General features: G+C 41.9%; 5 protein-coding genes across 10 annotated transcripts in view; 2 read left to right on the forward strand and 3 right to left on the reverse strand.

The window, feature by feature from the left end:
- Positions 1 to 2,021, reverse strand: part of eml5 (EMAP like 5) — a 39,092-nt gene extending 37,071 nt beyond the window's left edge. For both annotated transcript variants that reach the window (XR_007966397.1, XM_052085262.1), the window contains exon 1: positions 1,494 to 2,021. Coding sequence is in view for 1 of the 2 variants with exons in the window: in XM_052085262.1 (XP_051941222.1) it covers positions 1,494 to 1,690 (197 nt within the window). In the remaining variant the exon portion in view is untranslated. The remainder of the gene's footprint in view (positions 1 to 1,493) is intronic.
- A 1,145-nt stretch (positions 2,022 to 3,166) lies between these two features.
- ttc8 (tetratricopeptide repeat domain 8) lies at positions 3,167 to 8,470 on the forward strand. Of its 2 annotated transcripts, XM_052085321.1 has the most exons (15): positions 3,167 to 3,362; positions 3,587 to 3,610; positions 3,734 to 3,854; positions 3,925 to 3,988; positions 4,071 to 4,230; positions 4,317 to 4,406; positions 4,493 to 4,537; positions 4,608 to 4,693; positions 4,994 to 5,081; positions 5,287 to 5,397; positions 5,481 to 5,620; positions 5,696 to 5,870; positions 5,961 to 6,083; positions 7,472 to 7,555; positions 7,641 to 8,470. In XM_052085321.1, exons 1-15 carry the CDS (start codon positions 3,249 to 3,251, stop codon positions 7,755 to 7,757), a joined length of 1,542 nt encoding a protein of 513 aa, XP_051941281.1. In that variant the 5' UTR covers positions 3,167 to 3,248; the 3' UTR covers positions 7,758 to 8,470. The 2 variants fall into 2 exon arrangements, with proteins under 2 accessions (XP_051941281.1, XP_051941282.1); XM_052085322.1 differs by lacking the exon at positions 3,587 to 3,610.
- Positions 8,166 to 10,717, reverse strand: LOC127614166 (CD209 antigen-like protein C). Its single transcript, XM_052085326.1, has 6 exons — positions 10,504 to 10,717; positions 10,292 to 10,408; positions 9,471 to 9,722; positions 9,212 to 9,375; positions 8,933 to 9,069; positions 8,166 to 8,313 (listed from the first exon to the last, which is right to left on the reverse strand). Exons 1-6 carry the CDS (start codon positions 10,604 to 10,606, stop codon positions 8,166 to 8,168), a joined length of 921 nt encoding a protein of 306 aa, XP_051941286.1. The 5' UTR covers positions 10,607 to 10,717.
- A 1,122-nt stretch (positions 10,718 to 11,839) lies between these two features.
- Positions 11,840 to 16,152, reverse strand: LOC127614165 (C-type lectin domain family 4 member G-like). Of its 3 annotated transcripts, none has more exons than XM_052085325.1 (6): positions 14,494 to 16,152; positions 14,187 to 14,285; positions 13,402 to 13,665; positions 13,161 to 13,324; positions 12,152 to 12,291; positions 11,840 to 12,070 (listed from the first exon to the last, which is right to left on the reverse strand). In XM_052085325.1, the coding sequence occupies exons 1-6, from the start codon at positions 14,684 to 14,686 to the stop codon at positions 11,911 to 11,913; spliced, it is 1,020 nt and encodes a 339-aa protein (XP_051941285.1). In that variant the 5' UTR covers positions 14,687 to 16,152; the 3' UTR covers positions 11,840 to 11,910. The 3 variants fall into 3 exon arrangements, with proteins under 3 accessions (XP_051941285.1, XP_051941284.1, XP_051941283.1); XM_052085324.1 differs by having other exon boundaries at positions 14,187 to 14,288; XM_052085323.1 differs by having other exon boundaries at positions 14,187 to 14,336.
- Positions 16,153 to 17,911: 1,759 nt separating this feature from the next.
- LOC127614146 (serine/threonine-protein kinase Nek9) lies at positions 17,912 to 27,383 on the forward strand. 2 transcript variants are annotated; one of them, XM_052085301.1, is made up of 23 exons: positions 17,912 to 18,370; positions 19,104 to 19,281; positions 19,352 to 19,407; positions 19,488 to 19,558; positions 19,634 to 19,739; positions 20,530 to 20,661; positions 20,742 to 20,852; positions 20,949 to 21,013; positions 22,051 to 22,101; positions 22,181 to 22,373; positions 22,607 to 22,751; positions 22,834 to 23,034; positions 23,179 to 23,225; positions 23,310 to 23,471; positions 23,606 to 23,714; positions 23,803 to 23,964; positions 24,055 to 24,222; positions 24,306 to 24,365; positions 24,447 to 24,634; positions 24,754 to 24,909; positions 25,624 to 25,728; positions 25,799 to 25,852; positions 26,098 to 27,383. In XM_052085301.1, the coding sequence occupies exons 1-23, from the start codon at positions 18,185 to 18,187 to the stop codon at positions 26,278 to 26,280; spliced, it is 2,889 nt and encodes a 962-aa protein (XP_051941261.1). In that variant the 5' UTR covers positions 17,912 to 18,184; the 3' UTR covers positions 26,281 to 27,383. The 2 variants fall into 2 exon arrangements, with proteins under 2 accessions (XP_051941261.1, XP_051941262.1); XM_052085302.1 differs by having other exon boundaries at positions 24,306 to 24,359.
- Positions 27,384 to 27,546: the final 163 nt, after the last annotated feature.

The following is a 27,546-nucleotide window of genomic DNA, read 5'->3' on the forward strand; positions in this document are numbered from 1 at the left end:
CATATTGTAAAGAACATTTTTGTCTCGACTTTCCCCAACTTAACTCGCTTTAACATTTTTAGAGTTGCATTTAGGCCAGATCAAATGCTCTTCTGGGCCGTGTACCAGCCACCACCATAAATTGGTCACACTTGAATTAAGTACTCACTTAAATATAATGTTTGTTTTTTTAATGATATTCATCTAACTTTTTACCTACCTATCTCTAGCTTTCCATCCATCCATCCATCCAGCTAGCTAGCCAGCTCTTGACAATACCATATCATTAATTTAAAAATTAAATAAATAAAAGATGCACATGCCACTCTATCCATCAATTTTATAGGACACATTAGGGTCATGGGTGAGTTGGAGCCTATCCCAGCTAACTTTGGGCAAAACTCGGAGTATACCCAGGACTAGTCTCCAGCCAATCGCAAACGACTTATCCTCATTTTGTCCAGGGTGAGCTGGAGGCTATCTATGCTAAATTTTGGCTACAGGCAGGAAAAAACCCTGGACTGCTTGCCAGCCAACCATACCCAAGAACAATTTTGATTTTTGGAATGCAGGAGCAGCCTGGTAAGCATGGGGAGACGATGCAAAATCAACATATCTAGGAGCCTGGTATCAAACCCTCAACCTCAGAACTATGAGGCGGGCGTGCTCACTACCCCCGTCACCATGCCACTTATGAGAAATATGTCTTATAATATGACTTGCCACACACTCTGTGCACAAAGTGGATCTAGCAAAATTGAATTGAGTGGAAAAAGTTCACAAGTTCAACCCTTTCTTGAAAGAGAGATCCATGTAGCTCGGCTACCGTAAATACATGCTGTTCTGAAAGTCACTGTCCATCGATCTGTACATCTTGGTCCATCGAAGAATAACAATGTTATTCTTTCTTCGATCGATTTATGAAAAATTGGGACATTTGTCTTCTTCACAATTAAATATATTTACAATGATGTGAATTCCAAGCATTCCCTTTGCTTAACCAATGCCTCCCCTTAATACATAGGTGTCAAATTCAGGTCCTGGAGGGCCGCTGCCCTGCAGGTTTTCCAAGTCTCTCTGTTGCAACACACCTGATTCAAATGAACAGGTTCAATGTTAGGCTTGCGCTGAGCTTGCTGATGATCTGATCATTTGAATCAGGTGTGTTGCAACAGGGAGACTTGGAAAACATGCAGGGCAGCGGCCCTCCAGGACCTGAGTTTGACACCTATGCCTTAATAGATTTTTAAAATTATGGCTGAGCGGTATGGTACAGTACGGTATTGAACGGTATGAATCCAGATGGAATAATCTAGATGGGTGGCGACAGACGATTTGGGAGGGTACTGTGCTGAAGTGTCCTTGAGCAAAAACGATGGAGCCCACCACCTATTCACACGCACGTTACTTAAGTGCACCTTGACGTCCCCTCAAAAGGGACTCCACATACCCCATCACACAAGGTGACGCCCGCTTCTTGGTGCTCAAGTCAACTGTTTTTAAAAGGTCTCTACCTTATGATGTCATCGTTGTGGCCCAGGTAGAATTTCTGCTTGTGTTCTCGGGTGTTGTACACCACTCCCACGCCGGCCACGAAGTAGACGATCTCCTTGGCGGCCGTGTAATAGAGGTTGTTGCGACACTGATGTCCCCGGTATCCGTACACCCACTCCAGTCTCAGGTGGCAGTTGGGAGCAGTTCTGTCAGCCATGTCCGCACTTCGTTGTGTCTCGCGGTTTCTGTCACGTCTCAAACAGTGGCATTCAGCGAGTAGGATTTAATTTAAGCCCGTGGCTCCCATCAGTTCCCCGGCGTTTTCATCAGTCCGGGGCGAGCGTAAAAATGTGGCATTTTGGGAGGTTGCAATAGTCCTTCAGCTTGGGTGGAACGACTCTTTGGCTATTCGAGAAGCAGTTTAGGAAGCCGAGTTGTTGAGAGTGGGAGTGGAAGTGGGCTCATACTTCTTTAACTCCGTGTCGCGGTCCTCCTCTTCCACACAGGTCAAAGCTCCTGTCAAATCCGACCAACAAAGATGGAGCTGCGCTATTCCAATAGCTCCGCCTATAGAGATGACGGACAGTTCTCTTGTCCAATCAGACTGTGTCAGTCGTCCTCGAGCCCCCCAAAATAAGCAGATAAGGACATGGCTAATTGCATCCTATACAACTGAGTCGGTTTTACTCTGTTTACAATTTACACACATACCAAATTAATAGAGATAATAAGGTCACATCACCACAAGGTCTTATAAAGTTAGCTGTTAAATCACATTTTTAACCATCTGAATCTGATTACAGCTGCATGGAAGGAGCTGTTAGCCTCACGGTCCTAAGCACATCAAATGATGACAATGGATAAAAGTTGACACACCTTTGTTCAGATGCTTGGTTTTAGTGATATAAATAAAATTTCACTAAGATCAACTAATTAAGATGCCCCTAGCAAACTTCAGATATTCTCGTCGACGTATTATTAGTAGACGTTTTGTATGGAATATTGATGTCTAATTAACACACAGTTCCTCGTCTGGCCTACCTGTGTGGAGTTTCTTGTTCTCCCCATGCCTGCGTGGGTTTCCTCCCACATCCCAAAAACATGCATGGAGGGCCTGTCCTCCGAAACAAGTTTCTCCTACAGGAGACCTAATAAGTCAAATCAAATCAAATTATTGGAGGACTCTAAATTGTCCCAAAGTGTGATTGTGAGCTCGAATGGTTGTATGTCTATGTGTGCCCTGCGATTGACTGGCAACCAGTTCAGGGTGCTCCCCGCCTCCTGCCCAAAGACAGACACAATGAATGAATGAATGAATGAATAAATAATAGAGTGCATGACAACTGTTAAAATTCGAATGTCCATGAAGCAATTCTTCTAATAAATAGCCAGCAGAATTTAACGTCATATTACAAGGCCTCAAGCAAGTAAAAAGTGCAAACACGGACAGAAAGCTAAAGCCAAATTAATGAGACTAAGACAAGCCATCCTCATTTGCATATCAAGGAAATGAAAAGAGAAAACAAGCGTACACATCAAACACATTATGCAATTATATTTAAACATATGACAAAATCTACTTATGAATGGATCTTTGAAAAAAATCTGATAAACAATCTATCCTGGTCATAGTTGAGCGTTTACAGGAAATTGCGTCACGATGGCCCGCCCTCGCCTTTCGTCTCATAGCAACAAAGCAAGCTTTGAATTCGCCATAATCCTCTCCCTTCAGAACTCAGCGCTTTGCATGTTTCCACCCCTGACCGATCGAAGCAATGGAGGTGACGATGGACCCTCTGTTTCTGGCGTGGAGTTATTTCAGAAGGCGGAAGCTGCAACAGTGTTCGGAAATTTGTTCTAAAATATTACAAGACAGCCCGTACGACCAGGTAATGTGTTGCAGTTAGCAGGCTAGCACGAATTGATAGCTTGGTTGTGCTTTTAATTTGTAGGAATGCGTCTAAGTCGACGTTGAAGAAAGAAGTCGACATTGAGTGGAATGTTGCTCACAATCACGTTTCACCTTTTTCCTCGTTCTTATTTGGTTGCCCCTCGCCTCTTTATTCATGTCTGTCCTCAACATTCCATTATTTACCTCCTTGTATGCTCTCAGGACTCCTCATTGTCTGTTTCTGAGGTAACAATAAGTGTCCATTTCATCATTATCATTATCATCATCATCACCGGCATCTGTTTTCTATCGCAATCAGGAGTTGGTGGCTATTAAGTGATTATGTGATTGTTTTCTCTCTTCTCCTAGGCTGCATGGAGCCTAAAAACACAGGCTCTTACAGAGATGGTATACATTGATGAAATTGAGGTTGATCATGAAGGGATTGCTGAGATGATGCTGGATGAAAACGCCATTGCTCAGGTTGCACGTGCGTATCGACTCTTTCGGTACCTGTGTGTAGCAGTGAGCTATTCTTCACAAAAGTAGATCTCTTCTAGGCCCTGGAACTTCTCTGAGACTGCCTGGAACAAGTCATGGGGGTGGTCCCACACCTGCTGTCAGGTACAAATATTGCTGCCTAAATTCAAATTCTTATGAGTGACTTACATGTGTTCAATTGTTTTTTTTTCTCCCCAAATTCTAGGCCTATGACTCAGTCAGGACGTCCCATTACAGGATTTGTGAGGCCCAATACGCAGTCGGGACGTCCTGGCACGATGGAGCAGGCCATTAAGACGCCACGCACCGCAAGTACGGCCCGACCCGTTACCAGCGCCTCGGGTCGATTCATTCGTCTGGGAACAGTGGGTTAACCTGGCTGACTTTTGTGATATGTGGGAAGATGGTAGGTTTACAAATTGTAATATGTACTTTTCATTGTTTCCTTCAGGCTTCAATGTTAACCAATCCAGAGGGGCCGTTTATAAACATGTCAAGGCTAAATATGTCAAGATATTCCCAAAAGCCCAATCTGTCCAGGGTAAGACATCGATATTTTGCACATTTGCCTTGAAGCCTTTTGTGTTGTGGTTGTATCGGTTGAGTAACTTTCATTTCCCTTCTCAGACACTCTTTGAGTACATCTTCCATCATGAAAATGACGTCAAAAACGTAAGTGGGGAATTGTAACAAAATTGGTCTGTTGTGTACTTTCATAACAGTTTTTTTTTTCCAATTACAGGCGCTAGATTTGGCTGCTCTCGCAACTGAGCAGGCTCAGTTCAAAGACTGGTGGTGGAAAGTCCAGCTTGGAAAATGCTACTACAGGCAAGTTGCCCCAAAACACATGCAAGGGACAGGATACATTCATATTATAGACAGTAGAACGCAATCTGTTCTGTCTCCCCTCTAATGTATTTCAGATATAGAAAGAATTCTCTTCTCACAGCAAATCATGTACTCTATGTACTTAATATGCTCGACTTAAATGTTCCAATGTCAACATTTTGACATTATAAAAGCCTTATTTAACTGTAGTGGTGGTGCTTTAATTTACATTTTAACTTTTTTAACTACCATAAAAATGTGAAAATATCTTCTAAATATGAATTTGTCTCATCTTGACAGGCTTGGGTTGTACCGAGAGGCAGAGAAACAGTTCCGATCAGCTCTCAGCCATCAAGAGATGGTGGATACGTATCTCTATCTTGCTAAGGTAAATTTAAACGCTCTGCAACCCTCAGCCAACTGCAAGCACTGATAGAAAGGAATGCATTACTGCACTTAAGTAAAACTATTTTACCTGATTACCAGATTAATTTATTGCTTGTGCTTGTTTAAAAAAATAGCTGGAGTTCGTTTGAAGTACAGAGTATAGGTTCTTCAGCCTCCTCTGCTAATAAGACATGCTTCCCCATAAGCTGTATCAGCGCCTGGATCAACCAATAACAGCCCTCAACCTCTTCAAACATGGCTTGGACCACTTTCCTGGCGAGGTCACCCTACTGACGGGAATCGCTCGCATACATGAGGTATGGAGTGTCGCTGTTAAATCAAGGTCCGCTCATCTTCATGAGCTGTAATCGCGGTCTGTACTGTGACCGCATTGTCATAGGAGATGAACAACATGGCGTCTGCCACCGAGTACTACAAGGAGGTCCTAAAGCAGGACAACACACATGTGGAGGCCATCGCTTGTATCGGCAGCAATCACTTCTACTCGGATCAACCTGAGATTGCGCTGCGCTTCTACAGGTCGGACAAAACCTCTTAGCATCATGTCGTGCACATTTCATGATGATAGTGGTGACCCACTTCTTGGTTTGCTAGGCGGCTTCTGCAGATGGGGGTGTATAATTGCCAACTATACAACAACCTGGGCCTGTGCTGCTTCTACGCGCAGCAGTACGATATGACGCTGTCGTCTTTCGAGAGAGCGCTGACCCTGGTGGCCAACGACGAAGAGCAAGCTGATGTGTGGTACAACATTGGACAAGTTGCTTTGGTAAGCGGACCAAATGAAATAATGTCATTACCTTACAACTTGTGGGGAAAAAAAATCTAAACGCGAATTGCACATTTTCTGTGTTTGCAGGGAATTGGAGACCTGACTTTGGCCTACCAGTGTTTTAAACTGACGTTGGCTTTTAGTAATGACCATGCCGAAGCGTACAACAACCTCGCAGTGCTGGAGCTCCGCAAAGGTCGTGTTGAACAGGTAAACCTTTAGGGGCCAGGGTAAACCAGGTCAAGGGGTCCTCCGCATCTGTATGCTGCAAATATTTAGTTTGTCATCAACTAAAATATGTGAATTTGAGAAAATGCTTCTATTTCCTGACCTAGATAAAGTCTTCTTATCTAAGAAGTGAATTATATCAACATTTTCATGTCATTGAGAAGAACATGAATCACTATTTAACTCATTCAATACCAAGGATGTTTTTTTTTTAAAGAATCCTGCCATTCAATCCCAGATATGTCTTTTTTTCACAAGGAGGGTCTGAAAATGGCTGGCACTTAATGAGTTAATATAGTTTACCATTTCGACCACTTTAATACTCACATCTTGTGTGATTAAAAGTGTCACTCTTCAGTTCATCTCTATATTGCATCCACCTGGGCTGACACTGACAGCTGGATTGTCGGTTGTCTCTTACTGTTGTCAGCTACTACGCACATTCGGGTCACCATGACCTTTGGTGGTTTTGATAAAAACTGTTTTCCTCTCATTTCTCTTCTTCCCCACATTTTCCTCACATCACACCAACGAGTCTGTGACTTTATTTTTACCAATCTTGCAGCGCACCACCAAACAGAAATCTAAAAAAAAAAAAAAAAAGTGGATACCTGTACATAGGTTAATTATGTACCCACTGCCATCTAGTGGAAGAGCGTATCATTGTTCTGTATGTGGCCATACGTCACTAGCATAACTTTAGATGAATTAAAAATACATTTGGGGCGGCCCGGTAGTCCAGTGGCTAGCACGTCGGCTTCACAGTGCAGAGGTACCGGGTTCGATTCCAGCTCCGGCCTCCCTGTGTGGAGTTTGCATGTTCTCCCCGGGCCTGCGTGGGTTTTCTCCGGGTACTCCGGTTTCCTCCCGCATTCCAAAAACATGCGTGGCAGGCTGATTGAACACTCTAAATTGTCCCTAGGTGTGAGTGTGAGCGTGGTTGGTTGTTCGTCTCTGTGTGCCCTGCGATTGGCTGGCAACTGATTCAGGGTGTCCCCCGCCTACTGCCCGAAGACAGCTGGGATAGGCTCCAGCACCCCCCGCGACCCTAGTGAGGATCAAGCGGTACGGAAGATGAATGAACAAAAATACATTTGTCATAAATAAATAATATTCAGACCAATCAAGTAAAAAAAAACATAATTGCTGAAAACAAATTTAAGAAGTATTTCTCTACAGTCTGTGTTTCTCGAAAACACACTTTATCTAGCTACTGTATATCCCACTTCATTTATCTCCCATAGCTTCATACAAGAGATGTGAATGCATATTTAAGTGGATCTCAGGTCACTTTCTTAAATGAAACATTTTTGATAGCAGTGATTAAAATTGTCGTGACCTGAGTTATTTTTCCATCCTTTTGCATTCAGTCAAAAGCCTTCCTGCAGACGGCTGCCACATTGTCGCCTCACATGTATGAGCCTCACTACAATCTGTCCATTCTCTCTGAAAAGGTAATTTATGTCCCCCTGACACCTTTCGTTAATTAAAAAAAATTAAGAACTCAGTAATTTAGTCATCTTTTCTTTGCGTGTCCAGATTGGAGATCTTCAGAGCAGCTACATGGCGGCCCAAAAGTCTGAAGACGCCTTCCCTGAACACGTCGACACTCAGCAGATCTTGGTACAACTTCGCCAGCATTTTGCAGCACTGTGAACTCTTGGAATGGTTTGAATGCTCCCCATGTAGGGTTTTCAAAACTTCTCTTCCTAAAGGTTTTGAAAGAGAATTTTCTCTGTATGATATAGCAGAAGATTCAATAACGGAACCGGCTGTTGCTCAAAGCTGTAAATCCTAACTTATATGATATTTAGAGCACATTTGTAACAGTTTAGCTTGCAATTGCGGCTTGAAATGCCAGCCTATGTAATAACTGAAGCATTATTTTGTAAGAGAATGGCAACATAATGTACAAACATGTCAAACAGTGTGTATGTAGTTTTATTGGTTGAGAGATCAACTTTTGTAGTTTGTTAAGACATCTCATAAATTGAAACCATTTTTGACTGTCTGTGTTCTTGACAAATACAGCCGCATCAGTTAAAAAAAAACAAAAAAAAGACACTAACTGGCTGCCATTTCACAAATCCATTTGTAGTTGTAAATGCACGGGGCATCATTCCAGCCTTGAAAGGGATTGTTTCTGGGGAAGATGGCTCCACAGTCCTCATCGCGCAAGTTATTGGGCTCACCGTGATTCCAGTAGCTGAAACTAATGGCAGATCATATTGTTCAGCATCAAAGCCCATTTTTAAAAATTGCTAGGCATTCTTCATTTTACACTTAAAACTAAGTCCCTCTATTACTCTGTAAGAGGATATAAAATGTTTCATTTGAGAACCTATTAAAGTCAATGGCTTTACACTTGAGTTATTCACACATGCAATATTGTATTTTTAGCATGTACATTAATGTTAAATGGACTGCGGCTTTACTGCGCCATTTCATATCTGCTCTATTCAAATCACAGTGTCGCGTCTTTCACACAGTCACACAACTCCGTGCTCATTGACACACTTATGGCACGATATCATACCATTTTTGTCTTACGTCTTGTTTGCAAAAGATGCAACAACAGTATGCCCTGGCTCCCACCTAAATCGTAACTACTTACTGCTTGTATTCTCTGTGCAACATGTCAATGGCATGACTGCTATTGAACACGTGCACAGATAGACCTCTCGTGGTGCTCCAGCACCAACCTTTTTGCCCCAGTTGAGTAAATTGCCCTTTGCCCGAGCCCATTTTCTTCTTCATTCATTAATATTTTGAAGAAAGAAGAAAACTCTCTGACATTAACTCAATGATTGGACGCATCACTTAAGCGTTACCCTTCATTCAGTCTTGTTCCATCCAGCCACTTCCACTCTCCTTCGCTGTCCACATCTCGCAATCCGATCCAGAAGCCACTCTGGTGAAGGGGTTTCCTTTCGTCATAATGAAGATTTATCAGCTGATTTATTTTCAGCTGACAGGTGATGGCATTTAAAAATACACACACGCACACGCACGCACGCACAAACACACACCCACACTGCTGTTACTGTGAGAAATAACAAATGTTACCTTGATGCACTGATTCGATAAAAGCTGTTCCAGATTGGTCTCACCTGTTTCTCCGAACTGTCTATCTTCGCCAGGTCGCTGTCATGCTTTTTGCAAAACTCCCTGGCTTCCTGCCACGACTTGCGAGAGTACGTGTCAGAGAAGCTAAGGAAGTAACATGCCGAGTTGATTAAAGTCCAGCCTGGTAAACAATGTCTGCAGCCCTCCTCTGCAGAAAGGCATGATTATGTTGTGTTGATCAAGAAGATATTTAATGACACACTATAGTAGTGGGCCGTGTACTATGTTAATAACAAGTCTTACTTAGCATTGGTATGTGGGATTTTAAGATAGTAATGTCCATTTGGATTTTGTCTGCCTGCTTTTTGTCATCGGTGCTTCTTGTCGCCTGGTGTTCCACCTGCCACTTGATCATTTGATGCTTTCTCTTCTCTTGCGCCAACTGCATTTCGGCCTCAGCTCGTTTTTTTGAGGCGGTTTCGTAGGCCGTGTTCAGCGCAGCCACCTCACGGCTGATGCTCATCACCACCTGAGACTCGTCTGTGAGGTTGTTGTCTGTTGCCATGGAAACATTGCAGTCAAACAGTAAAGACCTCAGAGTTGGTATAAGAATAATGATGTCAAGAATGAAATAGTATGAAGTTATCTTATAGGAGAGCTCGTCAATATATCAATGCAACATTTATTTAAAATCATTTTTTCACTTTAATTAATCCAGAAAGACAGCTTTACTGTTTTTAAGACTCAGAACAACAACAAAAACAAAGCATGCATTTTGAATAAGATGCATATGATTCCTTTATTAATTCATTAAATTCACCCTTTCCCTGAAATTGTAAAACTATGCTTCCAAGCACTGGGAATGGAAATCCAAATGTACAACACAGTCAGTGCAAATCCAAAAGTAACCTGAACACGGTATATAAGAGACTAAATAGAACAGCTCGACAGTAAAAACGTCAACTTAACCGAAGTGAAGGTGCAAAGGGGACTATACAGCCTGATCACCAAAGCTTGATTACATTACGTTTAACTACTCTTGTTTTTACTTTACACTCCCTTTATTGTCAACTCCCCGCTTGTTGCAATCTAATGGCCACATAACAAGTTCAATGGGGACTCACAATAGACTCCCAGGCCAATATCCACTGCTAGCAGGACAGCGGCAAGCCCAGCCAGCGTGATTTCAAGCACTCTTTGAGAAGTCCAATTGGTTGCGGGATTCACCATTGACAAGGACACTCCACGGAGAAGCAAAGAAAGCATAAAAGAACCTGTCAGTAGCAAGTCAGTGCCCATAACGGGGAGAGGTCTTATATCTATTAGTATTCTGTACCTTGCTTCTCCTGGTGGGAGTGGAGCGGCGGCTCGTCCACACTCGGGTCCTCCCGGTGTATCAATTTGTTGTAGGCGCTCTCCTCCATGTTGACTGTTCTCATGAGATCTGCAGGAAGGGAGTATTTGGGAGGACATTGCCCCGTGTGTGCAGCATTACAAACAGAAAAGGTTCATGAGTTAAATATTGACATGGAGACCCAGAGGAAGCGACTTGTAACAGATCAAAAATCTATAGCCTTCTAGCTCTGCTGTTGATGTTAAGGGTTAGTAATGGAATGAAATCACAAAACCTTGCACTACATTTGGGCCTCACAGACAACTTGTCCCAGGTTCAAATCATATTTTGGGACACTTTATGTGGAGTTTGCGTGGTCTGGGACCCCTCCAAAATTAGATATCATATTTAGTAAATGACAAATCTCCATAGAGGCCAATTTGAGTGTGAATGATTGTATGGGATTGGTTGGTGATCACACTTAATTTTTTTTGTTTTTATTGAAATTACTCAATTTTCTTTCATCAAATGGTTGCACGAAACAAAATCAATTGGATCCAGATACTAGTTTTTCAGCAGACTCCACATCTACTTTATTTTAATTTCCTCAATTTTATTTCAGCAATTGGTTACACAAAATAAAATCAAATGGCTCCAGATATGTTTTTTGTTGTTGTAGATATACAGTCTATTTAAGAAAAGAAATGTATCTTTTACCTTTAATGCTCGCTATGGTCATAGTAACTAGCAGAAGACTTCATATTCTCAGTTGAAGTATTTAATGGCTGCCAGGAAGATTGAAACACAGCTGTGGAGCCTTTTTCTGCGAGATTGCGGAAGCTCTAATCTGTTCAAAATGGTTTCTATTCTTTATGCTTCCTTGGCCACCCACCCGCAAGGAGGGCGACTCTGCCTCGCTCATGTGACTAGATGGTCTTAACCAAGGGTGTCTATACCAAGGGTGTCACGGAGAAGAAGATGCCGAGCCAGGAGGAAACATCACAGCGACGCAATGGCCTAGCTCAAGTCACCGATCTAAATGGCTTAATCTAAAATTTACAAAACAACATTTAAAGGCAAAACACGATATTTAGAAGCAAGTAAATAAGTCTAAAAGAATTTAAATTCAGCTCTATTTGCATCTTATTTCATTTGCACGCAGCATAACAGCTGATACACCATGTTTACTTCGAACTCTGGGCTCCACCAATCCACCGAGTCTGCTGACCGTAGAAACCTCCTAGGTTTGTATTCCATGACTGCTCCTTTCATGTATTCAGGACCGAAGCCATTCAGTGGTAAAGGAGGACAAGCGCAAGAAAAAAAATGCATGAATGGATGGATTACATTTGGGGCTTTTATGCGCTTAGGTTTATTGGACATTTTGCATGAGCATGATTACGTTCAGTTCTACTCAAAGGGCTTTGTCTCCATCTCGCATATCCAGTTGTACAGATGGTCCTGGCAGTTTCCATTGTACCATGTTTTTGTGGCGTCGGTAAAGTAAATAAAAGCTGCACAGTGCCCAGTCTGAAGTCCAATGGTGGTGGGCTGGTTATTCCTCCAGTACCTTCAGTAAATCAAGTCAAATAACATACAAAATTGGATTGTTGTATTGAATAAATGTGTTAGAAGTCAGCAAGGTGCACACCCTGTTTCAATGGCAGTCGTGTTGTTTATCCATGTCCATTTTCCCCGTGACTCGGTGTCTTGTAGACCCATCCAGAATCCATTCTGCCACCACAAACCTGAACTGGAGCTCGCTTTTGGAATATTATCACTTATAAGTGTCTGGAAGAAAGAAAACTAAAGTTGAACGAAATTATACAAGTACAAGGTGTTTATAAAATCAAGAAAACAGCAACTTGTTATTGAGGAGATCCAATTCTGCACCCTGACTACTGCTGAGGTGCCCTTAAGCACCCCCCCCACCCCCACACACACACAACTTTATAGCCCAGTCAACATTTATAATTTATCATAACCAGAGGTTTCTTGCAAGCATGGATACTGTGTGTGTGGTTTGTTTCTCCGTGTGTGACAAAAAATATACAAGCAGAGAAAATATAAATTCCGCTTGAGGGATTGTAATTGGGGGCGGCCCGGTAGTCGAGTGGATAGCATGTCGACTTCACAGTGCAGAGGTACCGGGTTCAATTACAGCTCCGGTCTCACTGTGTAGAGTTTGCATGTTCTCCCCGCACCTGCCTGGGTTTTCTCCGGGTATTCCGGTTTCCACATTCCAAAAACATGCATGGCAGGCTGATTAAACACTCCAAATTGTCCCTAGGTGTGAGTGTGAGTGTGGATGGTTGTTCATCTCTGTGTGCCCTGCGATTGGCTGGCAACCGGTTCAGAATGCCCGAACGCCTACTGCCTGAAGATAACTGGGACAGGCTCTCGCACCCCCCCTAGTGAGGATATAGCAGTTCAGAAAATGGATGGATGCATTGTAATTGTTTGTCACTGATGGTGTGAATGTGGGAGTGAATGGTTGTCCGTCTGAATGTGCCATACAGTCCTGACAGGTGACTAGTCCATGATGTAGTTCATCAATCAATGTGATCATTTGAACATTTGAACACTGACAGAGATTTATTTTTCAAAAAATGTAAAAATAAATGTCTTCTCATGTTAAAAATGAAATATTGTCTTTGGACCTGTTCCTGCAGGTTCTTGATCACGAGAAGGTCCCCGCCTCGCCCAATGCAGTCTGCTCTGCTGTCTTGCCAGTTTTTTTTGGCATTGGGCTCAGGGAGGGAAAAATAATAGCAGGTTGATTTAAGAAGGGTCCATCCTGATGGACATCTACCACAGTTTTGCTCTGTTGCAACAATCCCAAAATAACGATTATTTAATACAGCGATTCCAAGATGGACTCCACCACGATCTCAGACTTACCAGTAATAGCTTTTGTCGCCTCTAACTCAGCCTTTTCTTTTTGAAGTATTTCAATTTGGCTGCGAAAGGTGTCACCCAGTTTCGTCTGCTGTTTCAGTTGCAGTTTCAGCTGAACCTGACTCGTCTTCTCTCTGACTAATGCTTCCTCCGCATCTTTCCACGCTTTGATGATGTTACTGTGGTTGCGAAGATAATTACGCTCGATGATGAGGGACGAGACAGCCGAATGGGGAGTCAGAAGGTGATCTTCATTGGCGTTGGCACCTGAGGCTCAAAAACACACACATGTAATGAAATTGTCCAAGATCAGCTTTTTGATGGTGAACCATGGTTCTCAAAAGACAAATACCGGTACATCTGATTTAGAATTTTAATGAGGTTTATATTTAGGTTCCTAAAGAGTTTTGAATCATCCTAACTTTATTTATAACCACTCACCAGCCACCAGTTTATACAGATCTGTAAACATTATGATATCCAAAACAGAAGTTGTACTAAAAGGTAATATGCTTTTGAAAAGGTGATAACACTTGGGTACCACCAGAAAAGTATTCATTCACCAATGCTGTGTCTTTATTATTATAGTGGTTTGGCTTGTGCCAAGATGATTCTCATTACGCAAATTGCCATCAAATGTTTGTCCATTACAGAGAAGTTGAAGACATGAGCCTTTACTTATAACCATACAAGTTAGATTTGAATCAATTTATCTTGGACACATACACTCATTTTGGCTCCTCATTGTCTGACAATCTACCTGCTGCATTGAGCGCTGTTTTACTCACAGTAAATGGTGAGGACAACAGCAGTTATGAGTAGAACAGCATTGAGCAGGCCCAGAAGCAGAAGAGTCACCTTGTGCTGTGGAATCCAAGATCCAGCTCCTGCTATAAACATACCGGTACCTTGATAATGTTTTGCTGGGTTAAAGATTCCTGCAAAATGTTCAAAAATCCCCCAAACATCTTGAGAGTTCCTCAAACAATGACCGCACACCAGTGCGTTACCATACAGCTACACTGATAGTCAAAGTGGACCTCAAAGTTATTCATTAAGTGCAGCACAAGAAAATGTTAAAATCTCAAAGTATACCTTGTTGAAATTTCTGAGAGGGCGAATGCCGATGTGTGTGAAATTCTTCCAAAGTCTCTTGCTCCTCAGAAGTTTCCACACCTTGGTCTGGCTGCGACTGAATGTTCTCCATTGTACTTTTGTGCGAGTGGTGCATATTGATCTGGTCAACTGGTGATAAGATTTGTGTGTGTGTGTGGGTGTGTTTTGCCATGAGATGCGTTAAAGCAACAGTAAGAAACTTTTTTTTTTTGCTGCTGTGTTAGCACTATGGAAACGGCTAACTGGCGGCCCACACACACGCTCAGGGTGGCCCTTGATTAATTTTTGGAATTAAAAACATTTTCAGTACTGTAGTAGAACTGTTTTGTCATAACAGTGTTCACCACTAGATGGATGACATCAACCAAGCGCACTTCCAAATCCAATAGTGTACTTAGGCCATCAGAGAAGCGACAATGGTTTGTGGCCCAAAGCCAGAATGAAATTTGGTCTATAAAAATTGTGTCTATCAGCCATGAAAGATTTCAACCAAGTCAAGTCGCCACTACAACACTGATCTCAAAAGTACACAAAGAACACTTTTTTTTCTTCACAAGAACAATTAACAATTCATTTGAAGTGCATGGGGAGTTACTCAAAATGGGTCGTGTACGGTGGCACCCGTGATGATGCAGAAGGGATGCATTGTGCACAGTCTTTATTGCCCTATACTGCACTATGTTCACATAATGAACAGCTTTTTCATTTGGGGCTGTTGAATTACATGCGGGGCAAACATACAGCCGTAAAATATGTATTGTGAGTTGATTTTTGTGAAAACAGAATGTCAATTATTATGCAGGAGAGCAAGGGAATAACATAATTGGTTAATTTTTCTTTGCTTCAAAGCCTCTGGAATTGGGGAGCGGTTCTTGCATCTCAGCATTAAAAATACACATACTTTGTCCTTAAAATGACTGTTTTTGTGTTACGTCTGGCTAGGAAGTGAGCAGTTCTAAGTGTGCCCCCGTTAGCGCTGATGAAAAAAAAAATGTACGTGTGTGCCCGGCTATTGAAGGCAACCATTCCAGGCTGCACCCCGCCTCTCGCTCAGTAATCTGGGATACGCCACAGCTCATTTGTGACCCTAATGAGGGCATGTAATATGGAAAAAGACTGAATGATATTTATTGCAATCACCTATTACTTTGTAGTACAGTCTGCACAACAGTGTAGAACATTTCCTCATAGTCATTTTGGTTGCTTCAATGGAAAAAAATGTCTATATCTCTGGAATGTTTTCACATTCAAAATCTAGATGTTTACTGTTCACGGAAATATCCAAGGAGGGTGGGACTGTTTTTTTTCACTGAGGATTACGTGGGGATTTTTCACAAATCCATTTACCGCTGTTTATACAGCCAATGCTAATCCAAGCAGTGAAGACATTTTCTGTGCTATACAAAGCTGCACAGTCCTGATGAACGTCATCACTTGATTCTCCATCGGCCCAGTACCTAAGGCAAATGACACACAGCAGCTTCAGAACAGTACATAACTTTGCCTCGTAAATATCTGAATGGATGATGAAGCATCACATATGTTAATTATTTTATGTAAAAATAATCAACCCATCCATTATGTATAACTGCAAATCCTGTTCAGGTTTGCAGGGCCCTGGACCCCATCCCAGCTGACAACAGGGTATACAACAGAGTATAGTAACATGCTACATTTGCTCCGCTGCAGTTACTCAAAGTACCTTTGGGATAAATTTTAATGCAACACGCTTTTTATTTAGATTTGAGTGTTTATGTCATCCACCGTAGCAACATCTGCACACCAAAATGCAAACGTCAGGATAAATTACGAGAAGCAAAACTGCAGAATTTATATTTTGCCTGATAGAAATGACTTTCAAAAAAACTGCTAATCTTCCAGTGTAACAATTTCTGAGTTATTAGTTCGCATCAGCTCTAGCTGTCAGTACTCTTTTGGCAGTAACTGATATCCACTTTATGGAAAGCTCTTTGAGAAATTATTCAATATTCTTGATAAAGAGGCTACATGTGAGGGACATATGCCTACTCGATGGGTCCAGTCATGTTACTAGTGCAGTCGAGTAATTTACGACTATGTTTTAATTGCGGACAGGCCGGCTAAGAGTGGCACGAGGTGGGGAGTTGCCAAGCGTGACCACAGATGCACGCGTGTCCGTGGATCATTCTTTATCATACCATCCACAGACAGGGTTTAATGAGATAAAATTCACACCTATCCAGAGCAATACCCATCTGACTAAACAGAATCAAGTCTTGCAATCCTTTGCTGAGATTAGTTTTCTTGATAATGCAATTTTTTGTGCTGCCCTAAACTATTGCATTCACTAGTCCTATCGTTCACTCGGCATGCACTTGGGTTAATCTGAATGAAGCCAAAGAAAACTGTTATTTCAGCCTCCCCGGAACGGCCCAACCCTAGAAAACCCAAGAACCCCTTTTTTCTTTGGAAAATGATGAATTATACATTAAATGGCAGCTAAACGCCAAAATATTTTTTTTTTTCAAATATTAAATGCTTTAATCCTAATTTAGGATTAGGGCCAAATTTGACCCTTTGGGATTTAAGTGTAGCATTTGAGTATCATCATTTATAGGGGCCAAATTTGACCCCGTGGATTCTCCAGGGTTAACATGAACAAAAGCGAAACACACAGACACACTAATCTTTTTCCCCATTTCCTCCTTTCACCACCACCACACGTGGTCGATTTGGGACCAGTCTGCTGGTTTGATGTTATCGCCTGCAAGAATGGTTTGTGGTAAATACATTTTATATTGTTCCATCTAATCTAAACACACACACACACGCACACGCACACGATATATGAAATACAAAATGCTCAATGACAGGTGCTATTTTTTTCCTTCACAGTACAAGCAAGAGAGCCTATTTTGTGTGCGGAGATCGTTTTTTCCCTCGTGCCAAATAATTAAAACGAATGTATTTCGTATCCAGCAAAAAATCATCTTTATTGTTGAGCTTTCATACATTACAAAGTCTGTTCTTTTTACTCGTACCTAAGTAAATAGGTTAAATCAGTACAACTCTAACTAGACTATTTTTACGCAAGTATCTATTCTTCGAGGTTGAGTCATTAACTTTTTCGCCTCTGATAACGGATGCGCTCAATTTTAACTTCCGGTTTGAGAGTAAAGTTGTGTAGTCGTTTCTTTACCGAGTGTAGTTCACGTGTCAAACTGTTTTAGATAAGCGTGAGCGTGCGACACATTGCTTTATTTTAGTGTCGTGCACAAAAAACACTCCTTTTTTCAATGTAGTGGCGCTGTCAGCCACGAGGAACGGAATTCCCGCCTTCACGGGAAATCCGTATCTCTGACTTGCATCATAAAATACAGCACACGAAAGTTAAACGTAATACTTTTATTTTGAAAGTTAGAACTAAGTTGATCGAACTTACAGTTGTATATGTGGTTGTTGACGCTTGTACAACTTCAACGCTTTTTTCCCCCTTCTGGGTTGTTTTCCCCTCCAGTATTGTGCATTTTACAAGTTTATTCGCTTCCCGATTGTATTCGCGACACTGAAATTCTTTTAAACTCTCGGTCCGTGTGACATGTCTGAATAGTTACGCTTTTAGGAAAGGAAGGGAGTCTTCGAGTTTTCGAGTCAGGCCTATTTGTGTTGCTTTCCCATCAGTGCTAGAGAAATGTCACTGGCCGAGTATGAGAGACATTTCGACTCGCTCAATTCCGATTTGGTTGGCGGATCTCTGCTGAGCGAGCGCTCCGCGTCAGCCACGTTTAATGGCGAAGAGGAGAGGTTGCATTACATTCCCATCCGGATCCTCGGGAGGGGGGCGTTCGGTGAAGCGACGCTGTACAGAAGAACCGAGGTGAGATCATCCAGTCAGTCCACTTTTCTGACTGAGAAACTGTTGACTGGAGAAAAGACACCTAGTCACGTTGCCAGGCAACAGTCATCGCGCTTTTTAAAGACCCTATGGGTATTCTTTAAGACCCCCAGTTTTAGGAGGAAACGCCTATAATGCAGCCTTTCAATGTAACTTGGAACAATAACTCAATTATTGTACTAAAATATAATTCACGTGCCTGTAATGTACTTTTTAAGTCACCTTTAATTCCCAAATCATTTCGTGGCTTGTTACAAGAGCCCGATTAATTGACCGGCCAATTTAATCAGCGATATTAGCTCTCATTTAAAATAAGCAAAAGTCAGACCCCCCCCCCCCCATATATGTCCTCCTGTACAAGTTACCTCCTGTAATGTAAAACAAGCACATACTCTTCCTGTAATTCATATATTTATTGTCCTAAGTGTTAAGTGATCAAAAAATATATATTTTTTAATGAATCTACAGGGTCAGTGGCGATTCTGGCCACCACCCAAAAAAAGGTGATTTGGCTCAAAGCTTTTACAAAGATTGAGCATGGGTTGCCATAATCGCTTCCATGGAGAAGTGAAGATAGGAGAAGGATGATGGAAAGAAATAACGAAATTGGTTCAAAGCGAGCATACAACTTAAAATTGTATAAAAATATATCGTTCAATATAAAAATTGCTCATGGAGACAGCTTTATCTGCAGCTAACTCTCTTTGTTTCCCAGGACAACTCCCTGGTTGTATGGAAAGAGGTGGACCTGAACTCACTCTCTGAACGTGAGCGCAGGGATGTCATGAATGAAATTAACATCCTGTCCATCCTAGAGCACAACAACATCATTGCCTACTTTAATCATTTCATGGATAAAAACACTCTGCTCATTGAACTGGAATATTGCAATGGTAAGAGATGTAACTCTGAAGATTTGATTGACGCTGAATGTGTCTGGAGCTAAAAACATTGTCGTCACAGGTGGGAATCTTTATGACAAAATCATCCAACAGAAGGGGAAACTTTTTCATGAGGAGGTAAGAGCAGATTACCGGTAAATATAAATAATGTCCTCACCCACACGAGCATTTTATCTTCACCCCTTTATTTTCTGCAGGTGGTTATTTGGTACCTGTACCAAATTGCGTCAGCTGTGGCCCACATTCACAAGGCTGGAATTTTACACAGGTGAGATGCTCATGTGACTGCGGCCCCGTCCACCCAAATTCTTTAAGGTTTATCATTACACTTGTTTACCCGCAGGGATATCAAAACTCTCAACATTTTCCTGACTAAGACTGACCTCATCAAGCTTGGTGATTATGGTCTTGCAAAGAAACTCGGCTCAGAGTTTTCAATGGCAGAAACGGTACATGTTCATTTGTATCACAATGGAGTTAGAGTTGTTTGAGGTCGCATGTTGAATTGAAGTGTGGAGATTTCATTTTGACCACAGTATGACATCTTTGTGCCAAGGAACTAACTTGAACTGGGTTGGCTAGTTTCATAAAATAAAAGCAACCCTTTGCTGCTGTCTGGTAGGATCTGTCGAAAGGGGTGGAATTCTTGCACAAAGTCCAATGGGCTTCGTTCCACTTTTTTGTCGTTAATTTTTTATATGTTACGATATTTTTCCAGTTTCAAATCTAATTGAAGGTCTTACATTTCACATTTTCTGGGATTTGTACCTTGTTCCAGCAATTCCTTGTGAAAGGACCTGGAGCACGAAAAATATTTACAGTGCGGTAGGTAATAAGATTAATGATGATTGGTCAATTTAAGTGAGTCAGCTGGATCACAGAAGAAGTAAATTCTTAAGTTAAGGTGCCACAGTATACAACATATGCTATGTATGGAGGTTGAGATTTATTATAAGCTAACTTTTGTAATTATGGACTTGACATGTTTAGGTGATGCCCCTTTTTTTGTCCCATTTAATTAATTATACTGATCTCTCAGCAGGAAGTAGTTAGGCTTACACGCAGCTGTCAAACCACAACCACACATGAACAGGCATGTAAGCAAGCAGAGATTTCATTATGATGGGCCATGCAAACTGTGCAGTGCACCCGAGATGAGGTTTAGGGCTTCGGTGCCTTGTGTGACTTCTGTGTAATTCTAATATATTTATTCTTTTTTTTTTTTTTTTTTACGTCCAGTGTGTCGGAACTCCATATTATATGTCACCTGAATTGTGCCAGGGAGCAAAGTACAACTTCAAATCTGATATCTGGGCCATGGGCTGTGTGCTTTTTGAAGTCTTAACTCTTACACGAACATTTGATGCGACGGTAGGTCTCGCATTTATTTAAATGCTTTACCAATATCAATGGATATAGTTTTTGACGAGATGCATTTTGCGTCTTTGCAGAATGCTCTGAACTTGTGTGTAAAAATAGTCCAGGGAAACTGGACCATGGATGTGAACCGTGATGTTTATGGAGCTGGATTGATCAAGCTGGTCTATGAGTGTCTCAATCAAGTGAGTGGTTTGCTGAAAAAATGTAGTAGCTGTGCAAAAAGTCTGCATCTTTGTTGGATGTTACAAATTATATTTTGTGATCATTTTCTGTGGCAGGATCCTGCAAAGAGACCAACAGCCGAGCAGATTCTAGACCAGCCAATCCTCTCTTGTTGCCGACAGTAAGTGAGAGTGATATTTTATGTAAAAAAAATATGGTGCCTTGAAAAATCGTTGCTCTCTTCTCAAATTCTTACCTTTTTGACTAGTTTCCCCACTTTAAGTGTAAATATTAATCAAAAATAACCCAAACCAACATAAAATGCAGTTTTTAAACTGTGATTGAAATTTTTAAAGAGAAATAAATCTATTCATACCTGGCCCTGTGTGGAAAAAGTACTTTCCCCCTTGTTAAATCATTAATTTACAGTGCTTATCACATTTTTCAGTTCATTTTGACCACAGCCAAGCCCGATTACCTTCAGACCTGTTTAAACAAGAAATCACCTAAATAGAACCTCCTAGAGCCAACTATGTGTGGCAAAATGAAGTTAGTCAAAATATCTCAACAAGCTGAAAGAAAATGCCACAATCCAAAGAAATTCAGGAACACTTCAGAAAGAAAATTCTGAACATCTACCAGTCTGGAAAGCACTTCAGAACATTATACCAGCAGTTAATCACGTTAGTCCTAGTGTGATGTTTTGGGGCTACTCTGCTAATTCAGAACCTGGATGACTTGTTGTGATTTATGGATTTGTGAATTCTGCTCTTTATAGACATTTCTGAGGGAGAATGTTAGGCCATCCGTTTATGAACTTAAGATGAAGCACACGTTGGTTCTTCAACAGGACAGCAACTCTAAAACAACACTAGCAAGTCAACTTTTGAATCGATTTTGAAAAAATAATCTTGAATCCCATTGAAATGCTATGGTGTTACCATAAGTGTGCAAGTACTTTTCCACGTAGGGCCAGGTAGTTCCGAATATAGATTTTTATTTTTTTATTTTTTTAACCAAAATAAATATATTTATCATTTAGTAGCTGCACTTTGTTTACTCTTTGTCTAATATTTAACATTTGCTTGATGGTCTTAAACATTACTGGAAAGTGAGGAAACTAGTGTGCAAAAAAATAAGAATTTGAGAAGAGAGCAAAAACTTTCCCCAAACACTTTAGATCCACAATAAACATCTGACAAATTTCCTCTCTGGTAGCGAGCTTGCAGAGCGAGTTGCCCTGCTGAATTCAGCAATGAAGAAACCAAAGTAAGCCGATGTTTTCTTCTGTTATCATCGTACTATCATCTTACCAAATTGCGTCCGATTGATTGTTCTCTGTCGATAGGCTGAGTGCAGGGACTGAGACCCCTGTTGCTGTGGTGACCACACGCTCAAGGGAAGTGTATTTCTGGGGTGGAGGCAAATTCACGCCACAGAAACTGGACACTTTTAAAGGAGGCAGCAGTGCCCAACATGTGTGCGCTGGAGAGAGTCACTTTGCAGTGGTGACGGTGGAAAAAGAACTCTACACTTGGGCAGTAAGTTTTAAGAATACAGAGAACCCCCATTTATCGTTGGTGGAGTTTAGTTGGGGACCTTCTCTACCTCTTCCTCTTGGTCTTGAAATTCATTCGGTGCAAGCCTTTTTGGGACCCTCCTTTCCCCGACCTATAGTGGGGCTGTGCAGATGAACTACAGTGTAACAGGGCAATATTGTACACAGCAGATGTACTCATTCGTGTGTAGTCCCTATAAAAAATGTGCTCCTCAGAATGTTCAAGGCGGAGCCAAGATGGTGGGCCAACTTGGGCATGGAGATCAAGCTTCTTATCGTCAGCCCAAAAGAGTTGAGAAACTCCAGGGGAAGGCCATCCGACAGGTGGCGTGTGGTACTGACTTCACAGTCTGCATCACCGGTGAGTCCCCCACCCCACCTGTTCAAAAAGGACAAGAAAAATGGACAGTCTTGCTTATGTCTACCCGTTTTGTCTTCTGCAGATGAGGACCAAATTTACACGTTTGGCTCAGACTATTACGGCTGCATCGGTGTGGAGGGTGTCATGGGCACGCAGATCCTGGAGCCGGTCCTTCTGGAGTTTTTCGAAGAACGGCCAGTCCGTCAGGTTTCTTGTGGAGACAACCACGTGGTGGTGCTCACCCACAATGGAGACGTCTTCTCCTGGGGTTGTGGGGAGTATGGTATGGCTTGGTGCTCCCATTACATTTCCACCCAAAATGTTTTTGTAATTAGTATTTCAACCAGTAGATGGAGACAGAAGCCTATTTGAAAAAAAGCACTCATGCTCATCGATGCATTTTCTCTTCAATTTCTTCCATCTGTAGGTCGTCTGGGCTTGGAATGCGAGGATGATTTTTCTTCTCCGATGCAAGTAAGAATTATGCCTGACATGAATATATGCCTGACTGTAATCACTCTTATGACCATTTACAAATTTAATTTTTTCTCTCCTCAGGTGGAGCTTCCGAAAGGCGCCACCATCTCGTCTGTGTCATGTAGCAGTGATGGAACCTTTTACTTGACAGAAACTGGCAAAGTCTTAGCATGTGGGAACAATGAATTCAACAAGCTAGGTCTGAACCAGGAATTCTCTGGTCTCAAAAACCACCCTGGAGAGGTACTGGCTTGCAGACTGGAAAAGTGATCTACAATTATGATAAATCATGTTATGTATTCCCACAGAACATTGATATCAAGATGAGGTTAGTGCACTTGTATTTTTAATGTATTTGTTTTCCTGTCGCATGTCAGGGTTACCAGGCCATCCCATACATTACAACACTGACTTTGGCAAAACAGCTGTCACGCTTCAAGATCCAGACTATAGCTCCAGGGAGGAACCATACAGCTGCCATTGATGGTACTGCAAGAACAAAATTAAGAAGACAAATTTATATCTAAAAGTGTAACTCGGGTGTTGAATCCTCATCCTGAAATCAATTTCATAGAACGCGGTCGCCTCCTCACATTCGGGTGTAACAAGTATGGCCAACTAGGTGTCAAAGACTTCAAGAAACACCAAGGTGTGCAAGTCCTGGTTGGACCATTTGGGGGCAAGTTTGTCACCAAGGTTTCTTGCGGGGACGGCTACACGATCGCAACAACTGAGGGTGAGAGCAGATAGAATATGTCCATACACACTCACATTTTCGTGTGACCGACATGAAGTGTGTGAACAGTTCCCGTTTTGTTTCTTGCAGACAATCAGATTTTTGCATGGGGAAATGCAGGAAATGGGCGACTTGGAATGCCTGCTGACAAGGGATTTGGTTCAGAGGTTTGTCCTGCCATGCCAAGGCCCATCTTTGGCTCACTCCACCATGTGCCAGACCTTTCTTGTCGTGGCTGGCATACCATTATCATCATGGGTGAGTCATTTCATTTGATTGTCTCCATGATGTAAAGGCTTTTGTCGCTGCCTGTCTGATAGTTCCTTGTTGTCTCTTTGAAGAAAAAGTGCTCAACTCCAAGACCATTCGCTCGAACAGCAGTGGATTGTCAATTGGTAGTGGTATATTTTTTGTATCTTCAGTTCTCTTTAACTTTGCGAGGGAGCAAATATGTATACTTTTTGTTTTGGTGTCGATTGTAGGGATTGGACAGGATGGTTCCATAGCCACTGTGGACCTGGAAATGGAGCCGGGTTCAGAGACGGAGTGTCGAGACGGGGGCCTCGGGGGTACAGTGGAAGTTGATCTTGATGCTTGCAACTTGGAAACGCCAATGATGTCAATGGCAAACCAGACTGGAGACAGTTCGTGTCCTCTCTGGCTGAGAAAGGTTCATTTTCAATCTGAAAGTTGCTTCTAATTTTGTGACCCGTCCTGGTTTCTCCCAAGCTCACATACTGGTTACACTTATCAGACAAAAATATCTCTTCCTGATTGTGCCCAATCAAGGAGCTTGAGGATGCTGAATTCATCCCAATGCCTGAGGAGTCAGAGCTTCCTCCTGACCAGCTCCCATCTTTCTCAGAGAGCACCACTCTACCGTATGATGAGCTGAAGGATCTGAAAGCCGTTGCAGCAGCTGTCAGCAGTGAGCATGACCTATCGGTAATGTTTATCGTCCATGTCTTTTACTCTCTTTTTGACCATTCATCATTGTTGAAATTCTGAAGCCTGCAGCAACCTAATCCCCTTCGAGGCAACAATGTACAGAGTGGCCTTGAAAAGTGACAACATGGAAGGACACATTCATACATAAATCATACACTTATCCAACAGTGTGTACGTTTAGTTGGCTTGGTCTGACTCTTTCCCCCTATTGATTTAAATGAGGTTAACCTCGACATAACTTCACTGGCCACTGTTGAAATAGACCTAATATAGAATATTTAAGACCATATTTATTTGCTTAGGCTTTTGCTATCCTTTGAATTTACAGGGGGTGTCTTTTTTTAATGTGTTTATGGTGTTTGGACAAACATGGTGTGTGTATGTCAGGAATCAGTCATTTCTCTCCGTCTCAAGCTCTCCGTATTTGATTTGCACGTTTTTACTGCTGTAAGGCGTATCAAATTTTGACTTGAGAGAAAAAAAAGGAATCACCAGTTGAACCGTGCAATGTAAAACCAGCCAAATTATGTGGTTGCGGACTGCCCTGTTGCTGTGTGAAACAATACACCGTTTCCTCAAAGGATGCTAATCAGTCTATGAGTTCCCTCTATCAATATAAAGCTCAGCCCATCAAGTTGCTTCATAAAGTTCCATTCAGCATTTTGAGACGTCACAATGTCGAGTTGAACTCGGTTGGTCGTCTTCACACAGACTACGCGAATGAGTGATGACAAACTAAATGGCTTCGAGGAGGCAGGCATCTACAGCCAAATGGACTCGATCACGTGCTGCAGAGCAAGTAGCGAGGTGGCACAGGTAATGCGCCAGCCGGCAACACAGTGTGTCAACACGGTCGCCTTGTTTGTATAACAAATTTCTTTCACAGCTACGTGAGATGGTCACTCAGCAAGAGCTGAGGATTCAGATGCTAGAGAAGCAGGTAAGACTAAAGCCTTTTCTCAGAGCAAAAAGCAGTCGTTACCTTATATTTAACTCGCACAGTGCAACAGATTTATGATACAACGCATCTCTTTGGCTGACTACCATAAAAACCCACATTAAAATGTGCAAGTTTACGATATTGGGGTATACGTGGGGTGGCGGGGTGCCAGAAAGTCAGGAAGTATCTGGTGTGACCACCATAGAATTGATCAGGTTGGTGATTACTTCCCACCACCGTTGTAGGTCAGTGACCAGCAAAAGGACAACGAGAGATTGTTGGCAGCATTCAACCGGTTGTCGCTGCTGGAAGCCAGGTGTGATAATAACGGCAATCACTGCGACGGTCCCGTACCTGAGGATGGGGGCGGAGGACGAGCATCCGGACTCATACAGCATGGGGGCAAAACCGCAGGGTCCAGCTTGTGAGGCCCGGCCTGCTGATGCCCTTCTCAATGGGAGAAGTGACTAAAGGAATTCATCGGGCTGGTTGATTTGAGAAGAGGAAGCCCACTTGCAGTAGAGATGGCTGCCTCACACACCTTACAAGTGTCTTGTGTTGTTACATGCAGTATTTAACAGAGCACCAAGTTTCCTGCTTATATTATTGCATCTGCACAATTGCTCTCATGCAAATGTGTGCAGGCTTCCTACAGACTGAAATGTTGGCTGGGTTCAACATGAGGCGTCAGACAATCTTGGTGTTATTCCATCCACAATGTGAATATGAAGTCCTTGTTTGACTGGTGATTATTGTTTACTTCTTGTGATGTCACCTTAGGGCTTTAGTGCTTGCATGTTGGTTATCATTTAACAGACTAAACAAAATCTTTTAACACCTTTTCAGTGGAAATGCAGTGCCTTGAATCAGATTGATCAAGTGTGTTTGTTTACGATTAGGCAACAAAAAAAAAACTCAACCAAATACCACATTACTTTGTGGAAGGAAAATGTGTGGGCCGAGAAAGAAAATTTATGTGTTGTAGAACATGGAACAGGACCTTGGCAGAGGGACTGCACTCACTCTCCAGTTCTCTCAATTGCCTGTCAATAAATGCTAAACAGAAGACCCTCTGAATGAAGTCTGAAAGTCACCACTTTCAAGTTTACAGAAGTTGTGTGTCATTGTCAGACTGTCATCTGTTCATGTGGAGACTTCCATCATAAGCTTTTACTAGAATGTTTTGAAATGAATTGCTCAGAAATGTGTGCTATGTGAAACGTAATCTCTTATACAACAATATGCTTTAAAAATGTGCATGTATTTTTTATATATCATTTGGTGAAACTACTGATAAGGTAGCTGTAGACATTTTCTCTTATTGCCCTTTTTGAGTAGCTTATAGGATGTCATTATTATGGCACAAACACTTGAATGGTTTTAAAATGGGATATTGCTTTTGTTTAGCCATTTGCCACCGTTCATTTTCATTTTTTTACTTTAGTCAGTTCTCTGTTGTATACACTCACGAGATATTGTTTATCATATATCTGTAATTGCAACATTTGGTCAATAAAACTGTCGAAAGTAAGATGTGTTGTCTTCGCATAATGCAGTGTTTGAAGGTGTTCTACACGCAACCTATTTTACGCAATATTGTTGTTTGACAGCTTTAAAAAGGTCGCGTGAACAACTGTAGGCTAGATGTCCTCAAGTATCAAGACATGAATACAACTAAACCATACCGATCTCGC

The sequence above is a fragment of the Hippocampus zosterae genome, chromosome 14 (genome assembly GCF_025434085.1).
Source record: "Hippocampus zosterae strain Florida chromosome 14, ASM2543408v3, whole genome shotgun sequence".
Lineage (NCBI taxonomy): Eukaryota > Metazoa > Chordata > Actinopteri > Syngnathiformes > Syngnathidae > Hippocampus > Hippocampus zosterae.